The sequence below is a fragment of the Epinephelus fuscoguttatus genome, linkage group LG23, assembly GCF_011397635.1.
Source record: "Epinephelus fuscoguttatus linkage group LG23, E.fuscoguttatus.final_Chr_v1".
Taxonomy (NCBI): domain Eukaryota; kingdom Metazoa; phylum Chordata; class Actinopteri; order Perciformes; family Serranidae; genus Epinephelus; species Epinephelus fuscoguttatus.
This window is the reverse complement of record NC_064774.1, coordinates 18,953,235-18,971,261: the sequence shown is the minus strand read 5'-3', so window position 1 is coordinate 18,971,261 and position 18,027 is coordinate 18,953,235. Positions and strand designations below refer to the sequence as shown.

Sequence of the window (18,027 nt, the reverse complement as noted above, 5' to 3'; positions counted from 1 at the left end):
CTCGCTTTGGTTTTGTGGAGAACAACAGAACTTTCTCTGTGTTCTGGCCTCAAATTGCATACATACACACACACACACACACACACACACAATCTCTTAAATGGCTATGCAGGAAAACAATTTTTCAGTACTGACTTTCATACAGCTCCAACAGAAACATTAAACATAGAACATCTACTTGTTTCTCACTGACCTTGAAAACACACTCACTTATAAAACATGCACACTCACACACACACACAGAGAGTGATATTTTTTACTGACTTTCTGAGAATCACCTCTGAATCACACAACTTTCTCCAACCTACCACCTGAGACTGATGAGACAAAGACAACATTAGATTAATGCCTCAGCACAAGCACGTCAACCCAATCACCAGAGTAAATTATGGCATTGTACGTTTCTGCAAACCACAGATATGTAACATTTGTACATTTCAAAAACATGTTGCCGACGTGTTCTTTGCATTTCAACAACACTGGGAAACGTGGTTTCCTTTAGGCACAAAGCCACATGGCTATGGAGAGAAAAGATCATGTCCGAGCTTAAAATACCCATTTTTTGTCACCATAACCACCGGCCATGATGTCTCACCAAAAAACAATGGCTTATTTTGTTTGTTGGCCTCTATGTACACAGCTCTTATCTATTGGCAATGAGAAAGAAATCTAATGCCAATGTTTACAGTAGGGATGCACCGAAATGAAAATTTGTGGCCGAAGCCGAAGCCGAATATTATTAAACGCTTGGCCGAATACCGAGTACCAAATACCGAATATTGTTGTTTAGTTTTTCATTAGTTTTTGCAGATGAACCCCCTCCAGATTAGTGTTGTCACGGTACCAAAATTGGGATCCACTGTGCGATACCAATGAAAATACCATGGTTCTGAGTAGTATCACGATACCACAGCGAAAATGAGGCAGATGTGCCTTTTGTCATTTATAAAAAGATAAATCACTTTTCTATAATACATCAATGATATTTCAATGGAATAAATTACTTATTGACTTATTCATACTTCAAAAACAGCATCAATAAGTGATTAACATAGCGGGGATCGAAATAAAATAAATAAATAAAATAAGAATCAACCAGCCACCCTCCTCCCCTGACAGTTCCTTCATAAGTAATGAACAGTCCCTAAAGTGCGGTGAGGTTTGTGGGCCATTACCTGCCACAAAGAGAGAAATGTGGAAGGCTCGTTTCTCCTCTGACACGTCACATACCTGTGTTCGGCTGGCTCGGCTGTTCAGATACTTCTGGGCAGTCATGACACCAAGAAGAGGATATTATTGGAACCGACTTCTCCGTCGCCGGTAAGCCGATGGCCGCCGTATTTGACAGGAATACATGACTGTCTGTGTCTGTGACCCCTGTTCAACCCACAACCGATGGGATTCGCCTTTCGTTTCTGCTGGTGGTTGAAATCTGTAGGCTGCTCGCACAGCGTGCTGAATGATTTAAGCCTATTTTGCTCGCTCAAAACTATTTTTAGTCGCAAATGCGAGTGCCGTGATGGACAGATCGCCACACTGCCGACATTTTATTCGCCCGTCACGGCACGCTGTTTGATTGCGTTATCAAAACACGCCGCTATTATTCAGCCTTGCTTTTAACTTATTCCACCGAATACCGAATGTGTGGTTTTTTGCAATATTCGGCCGAATATATTCGGTTACCGAATATTCGGTGCATCCCTAGTTTACAGGTTTTTTCTGTGTTTAAAAAAAAAAAAAAAAAAATCTACATACACACAGTAATTGGCCTCCTACCAGTGGGACATGTCGAAAACACCACCAACGGGAGACGCCCAGGATTCATCTTTTCAATGAGAAAGAGCAGCGGCTCTACTCCGAGCTCCCTCCAGATGTCCAAGCTCCTTACTCTATCACTACGGCTGAGCCCAGCCACCTCACAGAGGAAACTCACTTTGGCTGCTTGTATTTGCGATCTCGTTCTTTCAGTCACTACCCAGAGCTCATGACCATAGGTGAGGGTTGGGACGTAGATGGACTAGGAAATTGAAAGCTTTGCCTTCTGGCTCAGCTCTCTCTTCACCATGACGTTCCAGCACAGCCCCCGCATCACTGCAGACGCTGAGCCAAACCGCCGATCCATCTCACGCTCCATTCTACCCTCACTCATGAACAAGTGCTGTTTGGGGCAGCACGTGCTCCCATCCAGGAGGGGGCAATCCACCGTTTTCCAGCAAAGAACTGTGGCCTCAGACTTGGAGGTGCTGACTCACATCCCAACCGCTTCACACATGTTATTTTGGTTTCGTATCACCTGCACAAGCATGTCTTTGACTCCTAAAGAGCCCATATGTTAAAAATAGCAACAATTTCATCGTAATTTGCATACTGGTGTGTGTGTGTTTATCTGTTGGTGCAGATGCTTTCTGCATCTCCAAACAGTAGTATAAGCAGTATAAGACTGGCAAACATCAATCTTATACTACATCTTTCTAAAAAAGTTCATGTTAAAGTCCAACTGTATAACCAAGCAGTCGAGAATATGGCACCCAAGGGATTCACGAAAAGCTAAAAAAACATGTTGTTAAATGGGCCACAGCTCTTTTTACAACTAATGCAGAAGTTAAATCTTTATCCAAACTTGATAGTAATTCATCGAGCAACTGGACAATATGGACAAACTACAGGTAACACAGGCTGCAAAGTAAACACAAAGGTAAAAATACCTGGTGAAATCTCTTCGGCGTTAACTGAAAAATATTCAACATACGAAAGAAGGACAAATCTTTTAGGCACTCCACTTGTAATTTCTCTGCACCTATGGATACTGAAGTCGACTAAAACAACTAAATGAGATTATTTAAAAAAAAAAAAAAAAAACTTCTCTGCAGTGTGTTGGAGTGGTGGCAGGAAGCTGCTGCTGCTGACCTGTGAATCACTGCCTGTAGGAAGAGAGATGGTGGGGGAGGAGGGGGAGACGTGAATATTTTGACACTGAAAAGATGTCAGTCCACGGCCTGCATCTGCAATAACAACCAGTGGGATTACAGAGCATCTCCAAAATGAAAGCTAAGACGTCCAAAGTCATCCACTGCCAATGAATGCATCATTTGGCCGGGTCAGAACCTGAATATATCTCTAAAATATCCGCTCTAAACAAGTTTCCGTGGCTGTTTTTAGAAAGATCTTTCAACCTCCTGCATGTCACTGTTCATCAGACACATGCTGAGAAGTGGTGGAGGATGAAGAGGAGGAAAGGAAAAGACATAAGAAATGGAGAGAAGGGGAATTACAGAGGGGCCAACAGGGAGGGATACTGAGTCATGAGGCTGATGTCCACCCGTGGGAACGAGAGAGGAGAGAGAGACAAGGGGAGGAGGAGGGGAATCAGAAACAGAAAGAGTGATTTAAGTTAAAGCTTCTTTCCGTCAACCGTTTGATTTTTATAACAGGATTTGGAAGAAAAGATTAGAGTGAAACATCCACTGTGTCATACTGTAGGAAGGAGGAAATAGATACCCTTATTTACCAGGGTGTGATGCTTAATGCATTCCAGCAGCCTGTTGCACCAGCTGAAAGTAAGTGCTAGATGCTACGATGCAAGTGGATATAATTAGTTTAGTTTATTTACTTTATTAATCCCCCTGAGGGGAAATTCAATGTTTTCACTCTTGCTTGTCAATTACACACAGGTCTGAAAGACACACACATGCACAAACAGGACCTATACATGCACAAAGTGGGGAGATGTCAGAGTGAGGGGGCTGCCCTCTGTGAGGCGCCCCGAGCGGTTGGGGGGTTCGGTGCCTTGCTCAAGGGCACCGCGGCAGTGCCCAGGAGGTGAACTGGCACCTCTCCAGCCACCAGTCCACGCTCCATATTTTGGACCGGACGGGGACTCGAACAGGCGACCCTCCGGTCCCCAACCCAAGTCCCTATGGACTGAGCCACTGCCACCCCACAGTGACTCAGTGATAAGGATGGGAATTGATACCATTTTATTGATACCAATGCTTCTGCTAATTGGTCTGAATCTTTATCGATTCCCTAATTGATTCCATCCCTCCATCCGTTTTCATCCTCTTATCCTAAGCTGGGTCGCAGGGGCAGCAAGCTGAGCAAAGTATTCTAGACGACTCTCCCCCGAGGCGTTCCCAGACTAGATGACATATGTAATCCCTCCAGTGTGTTCTGGGTGTACCCCAGGGCCTCCTACCAGTTGGACGTAACCGAAACACCTCTAACGAGAGGCGTCCAGGAATCCACTCACAAGGGGTCTCATTTATAAAGCAATGCGTAGGATCCATACTAAAAATATACGTACAGACAAAAGGCAAACATAGTATGCTCCAAAAAGTATTTGACAATTTCTGCAATCAGGCTTGATGTTGTTTGATGTTCATATGGACTATTCTCATGACCACAGTTAACATGACGCCATTGTAAGGTAGCAACAGGTCTGTTAAACCTACTTCTTTCTAAATTTTACACCTCCAGATGGTTTGCTTTTTCAAACTTGTGGTTTCTAGACCCAACCAAGTGGTGTCACTTGGGGCAATTTATCAGACTTCATGCAGCTTCCACTACTACCCCAACTTTTTTCCACATATGTAGCAGTGTACCTGTAAATGGATTCTCTACAGCTCCATTCTCTTTTTAAACTAAGGCAACTATCCGTGCAACTGTCCATCCATCCATCTATTTTCATCCGCTTTTTCGAAGCCGGGTTGCAGGGGGCAGCAGGCCAAGCTAAGTATTCCAGACATCCCTCTCCCTAGCAAGGATTTCTAGCTCCTCCTGAGGGAACCCGAGGTGTTCCCAGGCCAGACGAGATATGTAATCCCTCCAGCGTGTTCTGGGTCTGCCCCGCGGGATCCTACCAGCAGGACATGCCCAGAACACCTCTAACGGGAGGCTCCCAGGAGGCATCCTGCCGTCAATGGAGCATAATGATCAGATGCGCGAACCACTTCAACTGACCCCTTTCAACACAAAGGAGCAGCGGCTCTACTCTAAGCTCCCTCCAAATGTCCGAAATCCTTACCCAATCTCTAAAGCTGAGCCCAGCCAACCTCATTCTTTCGGTCACTACTCAGAGCTCATGACCATAGGTGAGGGTTGGGATGTAGATGGACCAGTTAATCAAAAGCTTCGCCTTCCAGCTCAACCCTCTCTTCACCAAGACAGTCTAGCACAAACCGCCGATCCATCTCATCCTCCATTCTACCCTCGCTTGGGGCAGTAACTCTCTCCCAGCTATACTGTGATTTGGGTAATTGAAATATATCGAGTAAGCCTGATTGCACTGCTCTCCAGGGGCTGAAACGGATGCATGTTGCATTGAAGGCCACACCCCAATTGGTGATGTCACAGCAGGTGCATTGCCTTTGACAGCTGAGGGAAAACACCTGCCGTGATATCACTGATTGGGAGTATTCCAGAAGAAAAATGTGCTCATCATTTCAAACCTCAGAGAGCAGCTTTTAACCCGGCCTCAGCTGGGACCATCACAAAGAGCAGGGAGCAACAAACTTGAGCAAAATCAGCTTTTAAAATCAGTTTGGGGTCAAAGCAAGAATGTGGTTTCCCAGAGAATTAAGTTGGGAAAAAGGCACCAAAAGAAAACACCAAACTCCGGTTCCCACTCACATACTTGGGATACTCCTGCTGCAGTCTCACAGAAAAAGGCAAGAAATAAAGCCAGTATGAGAAATAGAGAGCGACAGGAGAGGTGCTGCAGAGGACAAACTCCTCGAGTTCAGCCACCTCTGAGTGACAGCTTCCAGTGGAAACTGGACACACACATGCACATAAACTCTAGTGATATCAAGCCCTGCAGAGTGATAACTGACTTCCTCTCTATCAGTGCGACTCTTCCCCTGCGCCCCAGCTGAAGGAAACCAGCTCAGATCCCTCTGGCGCTTCACCGTGTCAAGGCCCTGGAAGCAGCTCAGGAGATTCAACTCCTGAACAAACTTTAAACTCAGGGTGGAAAAAATCCCCTCATGCAGGCTTGGAACATGTGTTTCAGCTCGGCCTTATGCAACTCTGACCGAGTTCCACTTTTTTTTTTTTGGCAGGTGGAGGGGGGGATTGTCAGCGGCTGTTATGGGAGGGAAAGCACTCATCCACGAATGAGGGAAAATAATGGGATTGTTTTCTCGTCATTAACAATTTGAACAGCTTTGAACTGTGACCACAATCTTTCCCCGTACCTTAACTAAGTACTCTCCAGGGCTAAACTTAAACTAACCTTAACCATGGTTTTAGTTAGTTCAGTTGCACAATAGAAGTAATGCAAAAGACCATTTCAGAGGAACAGGTTGTTAAATGAGAAAAAAGCACCTCTTACCAAGGGAACTGTCCAAACTGTTTGATGCACAGGTAGCACTTTGCACCAAAGAAGAAGACAATACACAAAATTCTTTAATCCTCCATGAAATGATTTATGTTTTTGTTATCTCTGCGTGGCGTAAGCATGGAGAGGATCACACAACTGGTTGTGTGTGTGCGCATACGTGTGTGAGTCTATCTGTCTGTCCGCTGCTGTCACACCGAAGTAGGAATGATTAAGAACAGAAGGGTTTTGCTCGCCTGATTTTATGACTTGCAGATTTCCTTGATTTGGTCATTTTTTCCTTGATATTTATGCTTCTGCCATTATAGGTTAAAAGAGAAGGCTAACTGTTTCTTTCATTGTCTGTTTTAGTGGTGTATATTGCTGTTATTTCCTTCTTGGTTGTGCTGTAGCTACGGACAAAGTTAATACCATTAAGGGCTGTGTTTTCGTTATTAAAATACATTCATTCTCATGATTATATTGCATCTTCTGATATTGTTTACAGAGTGGCAAAGCAACATATGCATTAAGAAGTTGTATTTTAACAGTCATATAGTCATTTTCCCATTATGTAATAATTACTTTTTTTTTATATATATGAGCCTCTGTCTTCATTTTTTGGTTTCTGCTGGTGGTGTTTTCACCTCTTCCTTTCTGTGCGTCCACCCTATTCACTAAACTCTGTTTGCAACATCATAAATGGATCATTTTTAGTTTGAGAGCATTTTTATTCTGTAAAGACTAATAATGTAGGTATCTGTTTGTTGACTCTTGTCTGATGAAACCTTCACAACCCCCCACAAAACCAACTGTGGGATCCAAACTAGATATCCTTACTAACAAAAGGAAAAGACCGTTATCACTCAAGGTTCTCTCAACACCTTAACACCATAAATGTCCAATATTCTCTGCGCTGTTAGAACAAACATTGACCAGGGTCATCATTTTACATCATAATACATCACTGAGTATTGCTTTTACAAGTAAGCTACAAAAAGTCACCTTCATGCAACACAAGGTATAATACAGATCAGGAATAACGATAAAAATGTAATATTTCTTTACACCATCAGCAATGCTTCTGTTGGGATTCATGTCTGCATTCTGATCCAACAAGATATCTTGAGGTTAAATAGTAAAATGTATCAGCAGCTCCTCATTTGATTCATAGCAAACATGTTATCAAATATTACAATGTGTAGATGTATAATATGTATAAATGGAAGGCTGTGAGGGTCAGAAAGGCCTTCAGTTACCTCAAGGCAACACTTTGGGTTGAATAAAGTAACCCTGATCGCAGTGTGAGTTTGGAGAGAAAACCAAATGTCTATGCCTCGTTATCTTTCCGGTGAAAGTTAGATCAATGTCTTCCATCATTGCTGAGACAGTAGGAGGCAAAAGAGAGGATGATGAAGATGAGAGATGAAGGTCCGTGGACGGTTCTATTGATTGTTTAGCCACGTGTTTCTGCCCACATGTGAGTGATACAGAAAGAGCCCACACAGAATTTGGAGAGCGGAGAAGAGTAGGGATCTTTGCATCTCATACAGATGATCACATGTACAGAAGATTCTTCTTTTCTCCCCAACACGCAGGCACACACACATATATACACACACAAACACATGGGTGAGTTCCTTTCAGTAAAGTAAACCCAAAGACGAGCTGGGTTTTGTTTTATCTTTCTTCCTCTCCTCTTTCCAGCTCTACATCTGGTCTGTGTTTAGAGGGACTTTCTCTCTTATCATACTGTACGTGCTCACACACACACACACACACACACACACACACAGCTGACAGCCTCATAAAGTGTTGTTCACAGTCGGCTCGCCTTGTTCATTTGCTCACTCTTAAGCTGTAAGGCAAACAAAGGAGAAAACTACCTGCGATAAGTTTTGTGCAAAGTTTGCAGAGTAAAAACAGTTTGGCTGCCACAGAAATCTCCCATCATGCATCTGGGCTGCATCACCTGAGCTGTTGTCAGGTACAGGTACATGTGACCTGGTGACATTGATGAGGTCTTCAGTGCAAGCAGTTATGTAAGTGTAGAATTAAAGGGCAAATCCACTCTAAAACAAAACCAAGCGCTGCAAAGACGCATCACTGACTGTTGTGTATTGATAATATGCGATCAGTACTGAACTGTATTGTGCTGTGAGCTGACATGTATCACGGGGTAATTTTAGATTATTGACCATTATTGTGAGACTTCTGACAGCTTGAAACAATGACCATACGTGGTGACCTGCGCACAGAAAGCCACACGGTTGAAAGCAACCAAAACCAGCCAGCCAAGCATCCATTCAAACTGTCTGAGTACGACCACAAGCTTCTGATTTAGTGGAAGGTTCTCTGGAGAGGAGCTTTAAAACTCTGAGATGGACGACTGAAAAGCGCAGCTGAAACGCCTCCTATGAGGAGGCACATGGCTGTATTGACAAAGTTGATTAAAAATATACTGTAACACCTACAGTTCTACTTCACTAGGTCAGGGCATTGATTTCTCCATTTAAGGATCAACACTTAAATTCTAAATACTTTATTTGTCCCACAAAAGGCAATTTGAAAACAAAAAAGCTGAATCAATTCATTATATGCATAAAAACAGTTACAAAATATGAACAACTGAAGGAGACAAATCCTCAAAATCTGTGGTTTCAAAACAATAACAGACAATAAGCTCTAAATCCAAAAGTTAGTGTTTGTTAAATGTCTAATGGACATTTCTCACCACAAAACAGAACAATTTTGAATTCTAATGTGCCTGAAAATTACTCTTAAAGTCAGCAGAATCTTTTCAAATTTGGGGTTTTTACTTGAAGATGTTTACATGCTGTAATGGTCATACTGTCTGAGCTGGAACACCTGTATTCACCCCCTGTCTGAGTTGCTCCGTTTTAACGCCTGTGTCTTTACACCCCCCGCCCGAAAAAGCCCAGTCTGCTTTGATTGGTCAGCATTTCCGGGTCTCTGCACCATCACTGCACCCAGGGGAATGACTGTAACGGAGAATAGTGGCACTTTCTACCGTAAAGAGTAATCAATTAAAGCTTCTGCGCACAACCGAACATGTTCCAGCAGGAACATGATCCGAAATCGAGGAGAAGTTTACAACATCGGCAACCCAGATGACATGTTTTCCTGACATTAGTATATAGCTACATGTAACAGTGTACCTACAGCTGGGGAATGACTGTGTGTAGTACCATCTGCTAGCATAAAAATGTATTAATAAAAGCTTCTAAATACAACGGACATGTTCCAGCAAGAATATGATACAAAATCAGGGAGGTTTAACAGCAGCAACCACGATTACGTGTTTCCCTGATGTTAGCATATACCTGCATGTAGCAGTGTACTAGCAGCCAGGGAATGACTGTGTGTAGTACCATCTGCTAGCATAAAAAACTAATCAATAAAAGTTTCTAAACACAAGTGGATAGTTCCCAGCAGGAATATGATCCAAAATCAGGGAGAAGCTTACAACATCAGCAACCCAGATTACATGTTACCCTGACATTAGCATGAAGCTACATGTAGCAGTGTAGGCTACGTATTGTAAACACATGCAGTAGGGTGCCTGGAGCAGATGATCATATAAAGAAATCTGTCGTGAGTGTATTCAGAATGGTCTAAAGCCTGAGGTTTTTGCTCACAGGGATTACTTTTACAAATGTTTACCTCATTTTTTAAAACTTTAATCATGACTAATATGAACATCTGGAATTGTAACAAAGTATATATGACAGAAAAGCATGATAGGTCCCCTTTAAAGGTCTTCCTCTCCATGTTTGAAGACATATTATAACGACACCGGTCCAAGGACATAAGAGCCACACATCATCATCAGACACTGTGAAAACTACAAAAATAAAAAACATAAGAACAAGATTTGAAATATAAATCTCTTAATTACTTTTAGAGTCTCTCAACAAATGTCCAGCATTTAGACGTGCCCAACAATACTCTCTCACATGAATTTTCTGATAATCGACAGGTCCAAAAAAGTTGGCACAGCAACAGAAAATATATTGAATTTTCCACACAGGCCACTGAAACAGATATTATAATCAGATACTAAACCACATGAAGGTGCAAATTATCATGTGCGCCTTTTTGGGGCCACATGTACTTCCTTTGCAGCCCATAATGCAACAGGTGCGACCTGAACGCTTGTCATGTGACTCTTTGCTCTGAATCAAAATCAACTAACATAAAGAACAATACATTTTTTTCTTTAACTGAACAATATTTTAAATCATTTGGAAATTTCAAGTTGCCTTTTTAACTACCGATTTTCTTACATTTTAATCAGTCTCCAATGACAGTGAATTTAAAACGTTGTGAAACGTAATGAAATTATTGACTATTATTATTATCAATTAAATTTCAATTGAAAATTTCTCTCAGACAAATACTTTTTTTTACAAAAAGGTTTGGTGATTGGTTGCAAAATCTACTCCTTCTCCCTCACTGAAAAATCCATGAACTATATGCAAATGTTCTAAAGTTTAACAGCTGGACACAAGATGTCTCCGGACCAGTGCTGGCTGCCAAACTAGTTCCAGTGCCACAAAATCCTGCTCATACAGTACATGTTTTAATCTCAGTTTAAAGGGAACACAGATGATTGTTAAGACATCAATTTAGTGTCACACTGCACATTCATCATTCAAACATCCAGAATGAATAACACTGATCAGAACAGGGGCTTTTTAAGCATCATCTTGTATCAGATGCTTTCACGTTACTTTGACTCCAAAACTGTGCTGTAAACTCAACAGACGGTTAAAGAAGAAAAACAACACAGAGAAAGGCAGGAGTTGGAGCAGAGGAGGAAGTGACAGGTAGACAGACAACACTCCAAAACACGCGTGACATCTCTGAGTTCACATTCCACCATGCACGCCCACAACGTGCTGCCTTCAGGAGCATCTTGTAAACCTACACATCCACTAAGTAAAGCCACAGAAAGTCAGTCACAAAAGTTAACTGGTCATGAAAAAAGACTCTCTGTTGCATTTCCTTCTGTTGTCTCTGCTAGATTGTTTAAGTTTGACACTGCAAAACAGAAGCAAAACACAAACAATAATTCATCTCACATCAGTTATTGGCATGCTCACGTGCTCTCCATCCCCTTTAACGTCATATATTACAGATTATTTAGGTGGTATATACTTTGCCATTATTTTCCAGCAGAATTTAATCACTTTTCTGGCTCATTTTTTTACGCGTAAAATTCTGATATTTCCTGCAGCAACTGAACGCAGGCCACATCTCAGCCAGCTGACAATAACAAACCTTCCAATAATAAACCTCTCACTTACTCACACCCCAAATAAATCTGAAGATGGACCGTGCACACTGGCTGCTCACTGTTTGCAGGCATGGTGACTCATGAGCAAAACTCTCAAATAACAAAACCACAAATCTCCTCAGAGAAGCAGGCTGATATCAGAAAGTTTGACACCACTGACTTGACTCCACCAGACTAAAAAAAAAGCTGCCTCAGCTCTCCTGCTGCAGCACGCAGTGTAAAGTGACTCCAGGTGTGTGTGTGTGTGTGTTGTTTAATGTCCTCTTACTTCTCGGTGGAGGCTTGCTGACCAGCTCTGCGACGTGCCTCTGCAGCCGGACCACTCTGCCCTCCAGCGCGCCCGACCGGTGGCACACGGACACCAGCTCTCCCTCCAGCTCCTGCAGGATGCTCACCGAGTGCCGGGACAGATCCGAGAGCTGCCGGAGCACCGAGCACAGGGTGAAGCCGCACACGTCCGCCAAGTCCCCGAAAATCTCCGCCTGCTGCCGCGGACGCGCCTCCAGCAGCCTCCTGCCGTCGGGCTTGCACACATCTTTCGGAAGTACCGTCCGTTTGCAAAAAGGCATGATAACACCCCCAGCCAAAAAATAATGATAACAAACTCCGCAGATAGTCAAGTTATATTCCTGTGGTCCTTCTCCCTCCGCTTGGCGCACAGACGCATGCTACGAATCCTCCGGGAGGAAAAACTCCGCCGCTGTTGGAGAGCTTTGGAGCGAGTTGCGCGTCGTGCGCCCTCATTGTTTTTGACTGCGAGCGAGCTTTTCTCTTTTTTCTCTCGGTGGAGAGGAGAGACTCAGCTGCTCTGGTGATTAGTGTCAAATTAGACAGAGTGTAACAAGCAAAACATCCGGTTTAAACTTTCAAAATTAAAGCACAAATTCATATTTTTGATCCAGTAATCCAAACCATCCAGGTGCCAAAATGGCTTTAAGCATTGGGTGTGCAGTTAATCAAATTGCCGCCTTTTTTCCATTATATACCCTTAAATAGTTACAGCATATAATCTTACAGCCTAGTTTAAAGGTTCAGATGACATTTCATAATATTTTGATCACATTGGCACTAGTAGATGAGCTGGCACAAAGCCTACAGCAAAAATAAAACTCAAAAAACATAAAATGAACAGGTCTGCAATAGGTTAACAATGTCTCCAAGTTTAAAGATATATTCTAAATGTATTTTCTGCAGGCTTCTTCATTTTGCACACTCTTCTTGAAACAGAAGTACACCTATCACCCTATCAGCTTTTATTTTCATTAATTTTGCCACAGTTGCATTATTTTAAACAGTTTTTGGTGACAATCTTGGAGCAATATTATTGCTTTGGACGCCTTATTATTTCTTCCTCTATCATGCTTTTATTTTGAAGCTTAATAACCCAGCATCAGGACTTATTCTTTCCAGCCTGACGCGGCGACACGGGGCGCAACAGTCCGGTGTTTCCCCGAGAAGGAAACCTGTCTGGAGGGAGGAAGAGGAGAAGGAGAGGAGAGATGGAGGAGGAGGTGGAGAAGAGAATAAAGATGAGGAGGAAGTATGGAAAGGAGGTGGAGAGAGGCGGTGGGATGGATGAACTCTTCAGGAGTCCTTCATGCACCACTGCGCGTGACTGTGCGCGCCCACGTGTGTCGGTGATGAAGAAAACGAGCAGAAGAGAGAAAGAGTGGATACAAATGTTTGAATGCTTTTGTGTAGTTTTGTTTGTAAAACAGCAGATTTGGGAGATGTCCAGCAGTCATGGGTTTAATGCTTGGGTGTCCACATACTTTTGGCCATATAGTGTATCATTCAGTAAACTGTTGTAGAGCAAACATGATACAATTGTCACATTTTTAGTTGTTGTACTTCATGGTGTAACAGATGAGGCTGGTCAAAACAACTGGGTCTGGAAATGAAAGGAAGAATCAGCAGACAGAAATTCCTGAGTCAGAGACAACATGACTTCCAATCCTCCACCCGGCCACATGTGTCCAGATGGGCACAGCAGTGCTTTAATGCATAACACACTCATAAAATCACACAGGATCAGAGACTGTTATAAATCTAAGCATTCTAAGACAGTCCCTCCAAACTGAACCCATGTTAAAAAACGTTTTCATGATGTCTGCATGGATGGATCACTGAGTGGGTCAACTGGGCACCCAAAGTGTCAGGGGGACCCCCTCACCTTCACCTACAAAATGTTACTTGAAGAGACACATTCCAGCCTGGGAGATACTTAAAATGACCACAAAGAGACACAAAATGACAACAATCAGACACAAAATGATCACAGAGAGACACAAAATGACGACAATCAGACACAAAATGACTACAAAGAGACACATAATGACCCCAAAGAGACACAAAATGACTGCAAAGAGACACATAATGACCCCAAAGAGACACAAAATGACTGCAAAGAGACACACAATGACTCCAAAGAGACACAAAATGACTCCAGAGAGACACAAAATGAATCCAAAGAGACACAAAATGACTACAGAGAGACACATAATGACTACAGAGCACAAAATGACTGCAAAGAGACACAATATGACCCCAAAGACACACAAAATGACTGCAAAGAGACACAATATGACTGCAAAGAGACACAATATGACCCCAAAGAGACACAAAATGACTGCAAAGAGACACAATATGACCCCAAAGAGACACAAAATGACTGCAAAGAGACACAATATGACCCCAAAGAGACACAAAATGACTGCATAGAGACACATAATGACTCCAAAGAGACACAAAATGACTGCAAAGAGACACAATATGACCCCAAAGAGACACAAAATGACTGCATAGAGACACATAATGACCCCAAAGAGACACAAAATGACTGCAAAGAGACACAATATGACCCCAAAGAGACACAAAATGACTGCATAGAGATACATAATGACCCCAAAGAGACACAAAATGACTGCAAAGAGACACAATATGACCCCAAAGAGACACAAAATGACTGCATAGAGACACATAATGACTCCAAAGAGACACAAAATGACTGCAAAGAGACATAATATGACCCCAAAGAGACACAAAATGACTGCAAAGAGACACAAAATGACTGCAAAGAGACATAATATGACCCCAAAGAGACACAAAATGACTGCAAAGAGACATAATATGACCCCAAAGAGGCACAAAATGATTACAAAGAGACAAAAAATGACTACAAAGAGACACAAAATGACTGCAAAGAGACACACAATGACTACAGAGACACAATATGACACCAAAGAGACACAAAACAACAACAAAAAGGGGATAACAACTTTAAATCTGTGTGTCTTGCTCCTGTGGAGGAGAGGTGGTGGGCCATCTGCATGTCCGTGTCCATGGGCCCATTGTCTCGAAAGCCACCCAAGGATGTCTGCAAATGCAGGGGGTATTCATTCAAACTACACATTGCACAGTTTGTTTCTATTTATTTTGCTATTTAATTTAATGAATTTCTAGCCCACATATTACTATGATTATGGGGAGTTAACATTATAGTGTACTGTGCTTCTTACTCTTTTCATATCTTGCATTCTGTTGTTTAATGGAATACTAAGGAGAATTCTCTCCTTCTGTATGTATTTATTTGTTCTCCTTTAGGTGAACCCTGTTATTGTTTAGCTTTTCATAATGAAGCTGAAAATTGTCCTGCAGTGCTTTATGCTTTGTAATTTCTTCTGTCTTTCTGTGCTTAAACAATGCTGCAGGTATTTGACACAGCTGTGAAAAGAAAACACACATTGGTTAGTGAAATGCAACTCAGTAAAAGATATTGTTTTATTCATCAAAAGTCTAGCAGTGAAATCTTATGGTCCAATACGAACAAAACAAGTTGCAGACTGAGATCAGAGCCCACTTGAGACCTACAACTCTGGATAAGTAGATAACAAGCAGTCACTTAGCTCATTTCCCTGCTTAACTCAAGCAGTCCTGTTGTCATGGTTCCCAAAACTGCAAGCTAACACTTATTAGCTGGATCTGAAGCCCTTTACATATGTCATTGTTTTCACGTACCGTTAGTTTCCCCCCAAGTGTGACTCAAGTTCAGAAGGACCACAGATACATTTCATAACACAGTCACAAGATTCTGATCAGATTTCACTGCGTCTCTCGTACATTTCCTGCTTTCTCCGCGGTCCCTGAACACACCCTTGCTCCGAGCCAGATCTCTCTGGTCAACCAACATTACCAACTCTACAGAGTGGATTCTTCTTCCTCCCCGCAAACTGACAACAAGTGCATCGGGGAAGACAAACGAACACAAGAGAAGTGGTCAGAGCGTCTCTTTAAGACATCACATCTCTACAGGAGCCTCTCGGGCACGTTGACGTGGCCCCCCTGGACTCTGAGGAGGAGAAGGGTGGAGAAGCTCCATCGGCTCTCTCTGGAGCTGTTTTATCCCTCCTTGTTTCACAACTGTTTCCCCCAGCCAGCTGCTCACATCCTCCACTGTAAATCTTGCAGTTATAATTTGTCCCCTGCTCACCTCCTCTTACAGGAAATGATGCACGAATTAAGAGTTTAAGTCCAAAATGAGATTTGAAGAATCTAATACTTAGTCTGATTAATTGAATCATTGTTTTAATATGTTTTCCACTGGTGTTTTGAAGTCTTTTACCCTGATGTTTCTGTGTCCATGCATGGCATATTTTTTATTTGGCATGAATCACCCATAATTTTGCAATTCTGGGCACATGGTTATGAGGAAGCTTTGACTTCCGTCTGTTTGTTGGTCCATCAAGTTTGTGATATTCGTCCATTAATGCTGAGAATATGTGCAAAGCAGATCCATGCGCTTTTTCTGTTTTCATGCACATACATATTTAACAGTTTATCAATACAATCAATTTTAGAAGTTTGCCAAATCCCCCCCCCCCAACAACAATTGTCCAATCATAGCATAGCAACTGTAACTAGGCATGGGAGTTTTGAATTTCTCCACATGTTGAACCAGCTGTTTCAGTTGGTTGGTCCCAAAATAATTTCCCCACCCTTTGGCAGCCACAGTTTGTGCTCATGCTAGTTTGCTAACAGGTGGATGGGGGTGGCAATGGGAGTGGCCTACTGCAAAAGGCTTATAATTTAAGAATGGACTTAAAGACCTCCCCAAGATTTTGCGGAAAGATTGGTCATGACCAAAGGACAGCTGACTTTGGGGTTGTACACATGCTGCGTTTTTTGCGCCCTCGATTTCATTGTTTTCAATGTAGATGTCTAGCAGGCGCGGTCAAACACGAGAGTAACCATGTCGCGGCATGCGTGAGTTGCCAAGTGCCTACTTTACAGGGCACAACAGCTGCGCCCTGAGATAAACCAAGTTCAACTTTTGGAACGCAGCAGCACGCATGGAATGGCATGTGATGAGGAACAACCAATCACAGCTTACAGACATCTTTCCCTTCTTCCGTAAATATCAGTCGGAGGTAACTCTGGAAAAGTTTATAATTTTGGTGCAGGGCTGCAGGCTCACACACTTATAAACAGCGCCTGTGTCGAAATAAGGTTTTAATTATGTGTCTGTTTGCACTAAAGTAAGCTACAAAGGTTGACATGTGCAGGTCTGGTCCCCAGGAAGTGTACTGGGCTTCAAAGCTAATTTTCAAAGTGGCCAAACAATGGCACTGCATTTTCGGGGTCCGTCAAGTGATGTCATTGGTCCCAAAAGTACTTTTTCCCATAGAATTACATTGGGAAAGAGATACAGAGATGTACAGTGGATACATTTTTTTGAGCGTCACAACTCCTGTGACGCAATGCCTCATTTTAACATCAAGATTTGATGAACTGGGTCCGATAACATTCGGAAAGTCTAAAAGAGACGCAAGATTAAATCATTTTATCCCCATTCAAGTAAGCGGAGCACCAAACCTGAAGTTAAAATGCTTGCTCTATGGGCCTCACAATATGGAAGATCCGGATACTTTCAACCGTGAAAATTAAGAATTTTTGGCGTCATGGGCCACTGAGCAACTTTCATAGGAATGAATGGAGTTCCACCTCTGGTACTGTATCCAGGTCTCTTAATACATCCATGGTGCAGGTAGCTAGCTTATTATTTACAGTAGTAGCACAAACTTACTTCTAAAGCTAAGCAGCATATAATCATCTACATTGTCTTGTGGTGTTATACGTTACATTAAAAGAATAAGGACCAGGACATCCAACGTAAAGTATTTCCCTTCTTTATGGAGGCTTGTCCTGGATGCTATCACAGTTTAGCGCAACATTAGCTGCTCTGTCCTGCTCTTGGATTTTTGGAAAAGTTTATACCCTAGCAACATACCCAAGGTACTATGGGGACAGCCAAAGTTCCAAAGCCCTGTTAGTCTGACAGTCCATTTCTCCAAAAATACACACTCCTTGCAGACAACCCAGTCACCAGAAGAAA

At 42.5% G+C, this 18,027-nt stretch overlaps 1 protein-coding gene across 2 annotated transcripts in view; it reads right to left on the bottom strand.

Annotated features, from left to right (window-relative positions):
* Window positions 1-12,519, bottom strand: part of nhsl2 (NHS-like 2) — a 266,381-nt gene extending 253,862 nt beyond the window's left edge. The window contains exon 1 of one of the 2 annotated variants that reach the window (XR_007448688.1): window positions 11,905-12,519. Coding sequence is in view for 1 of the 2 variants with exons in the window: in XM_049569282.1 (XP_049425239.1) it covers window positions 11,905-12,205 (301 nt within the window). In the remaining variant the exon portion in view is untranslated. The remainder of the gene's footprint in view (window positions 1-11,904) is intronic. The other variant, XM_049569282.1, reaches the window with a different exon arrangement.
* Window positions 12,520-18,027: the final 5,508 nt, after the last annotated feature.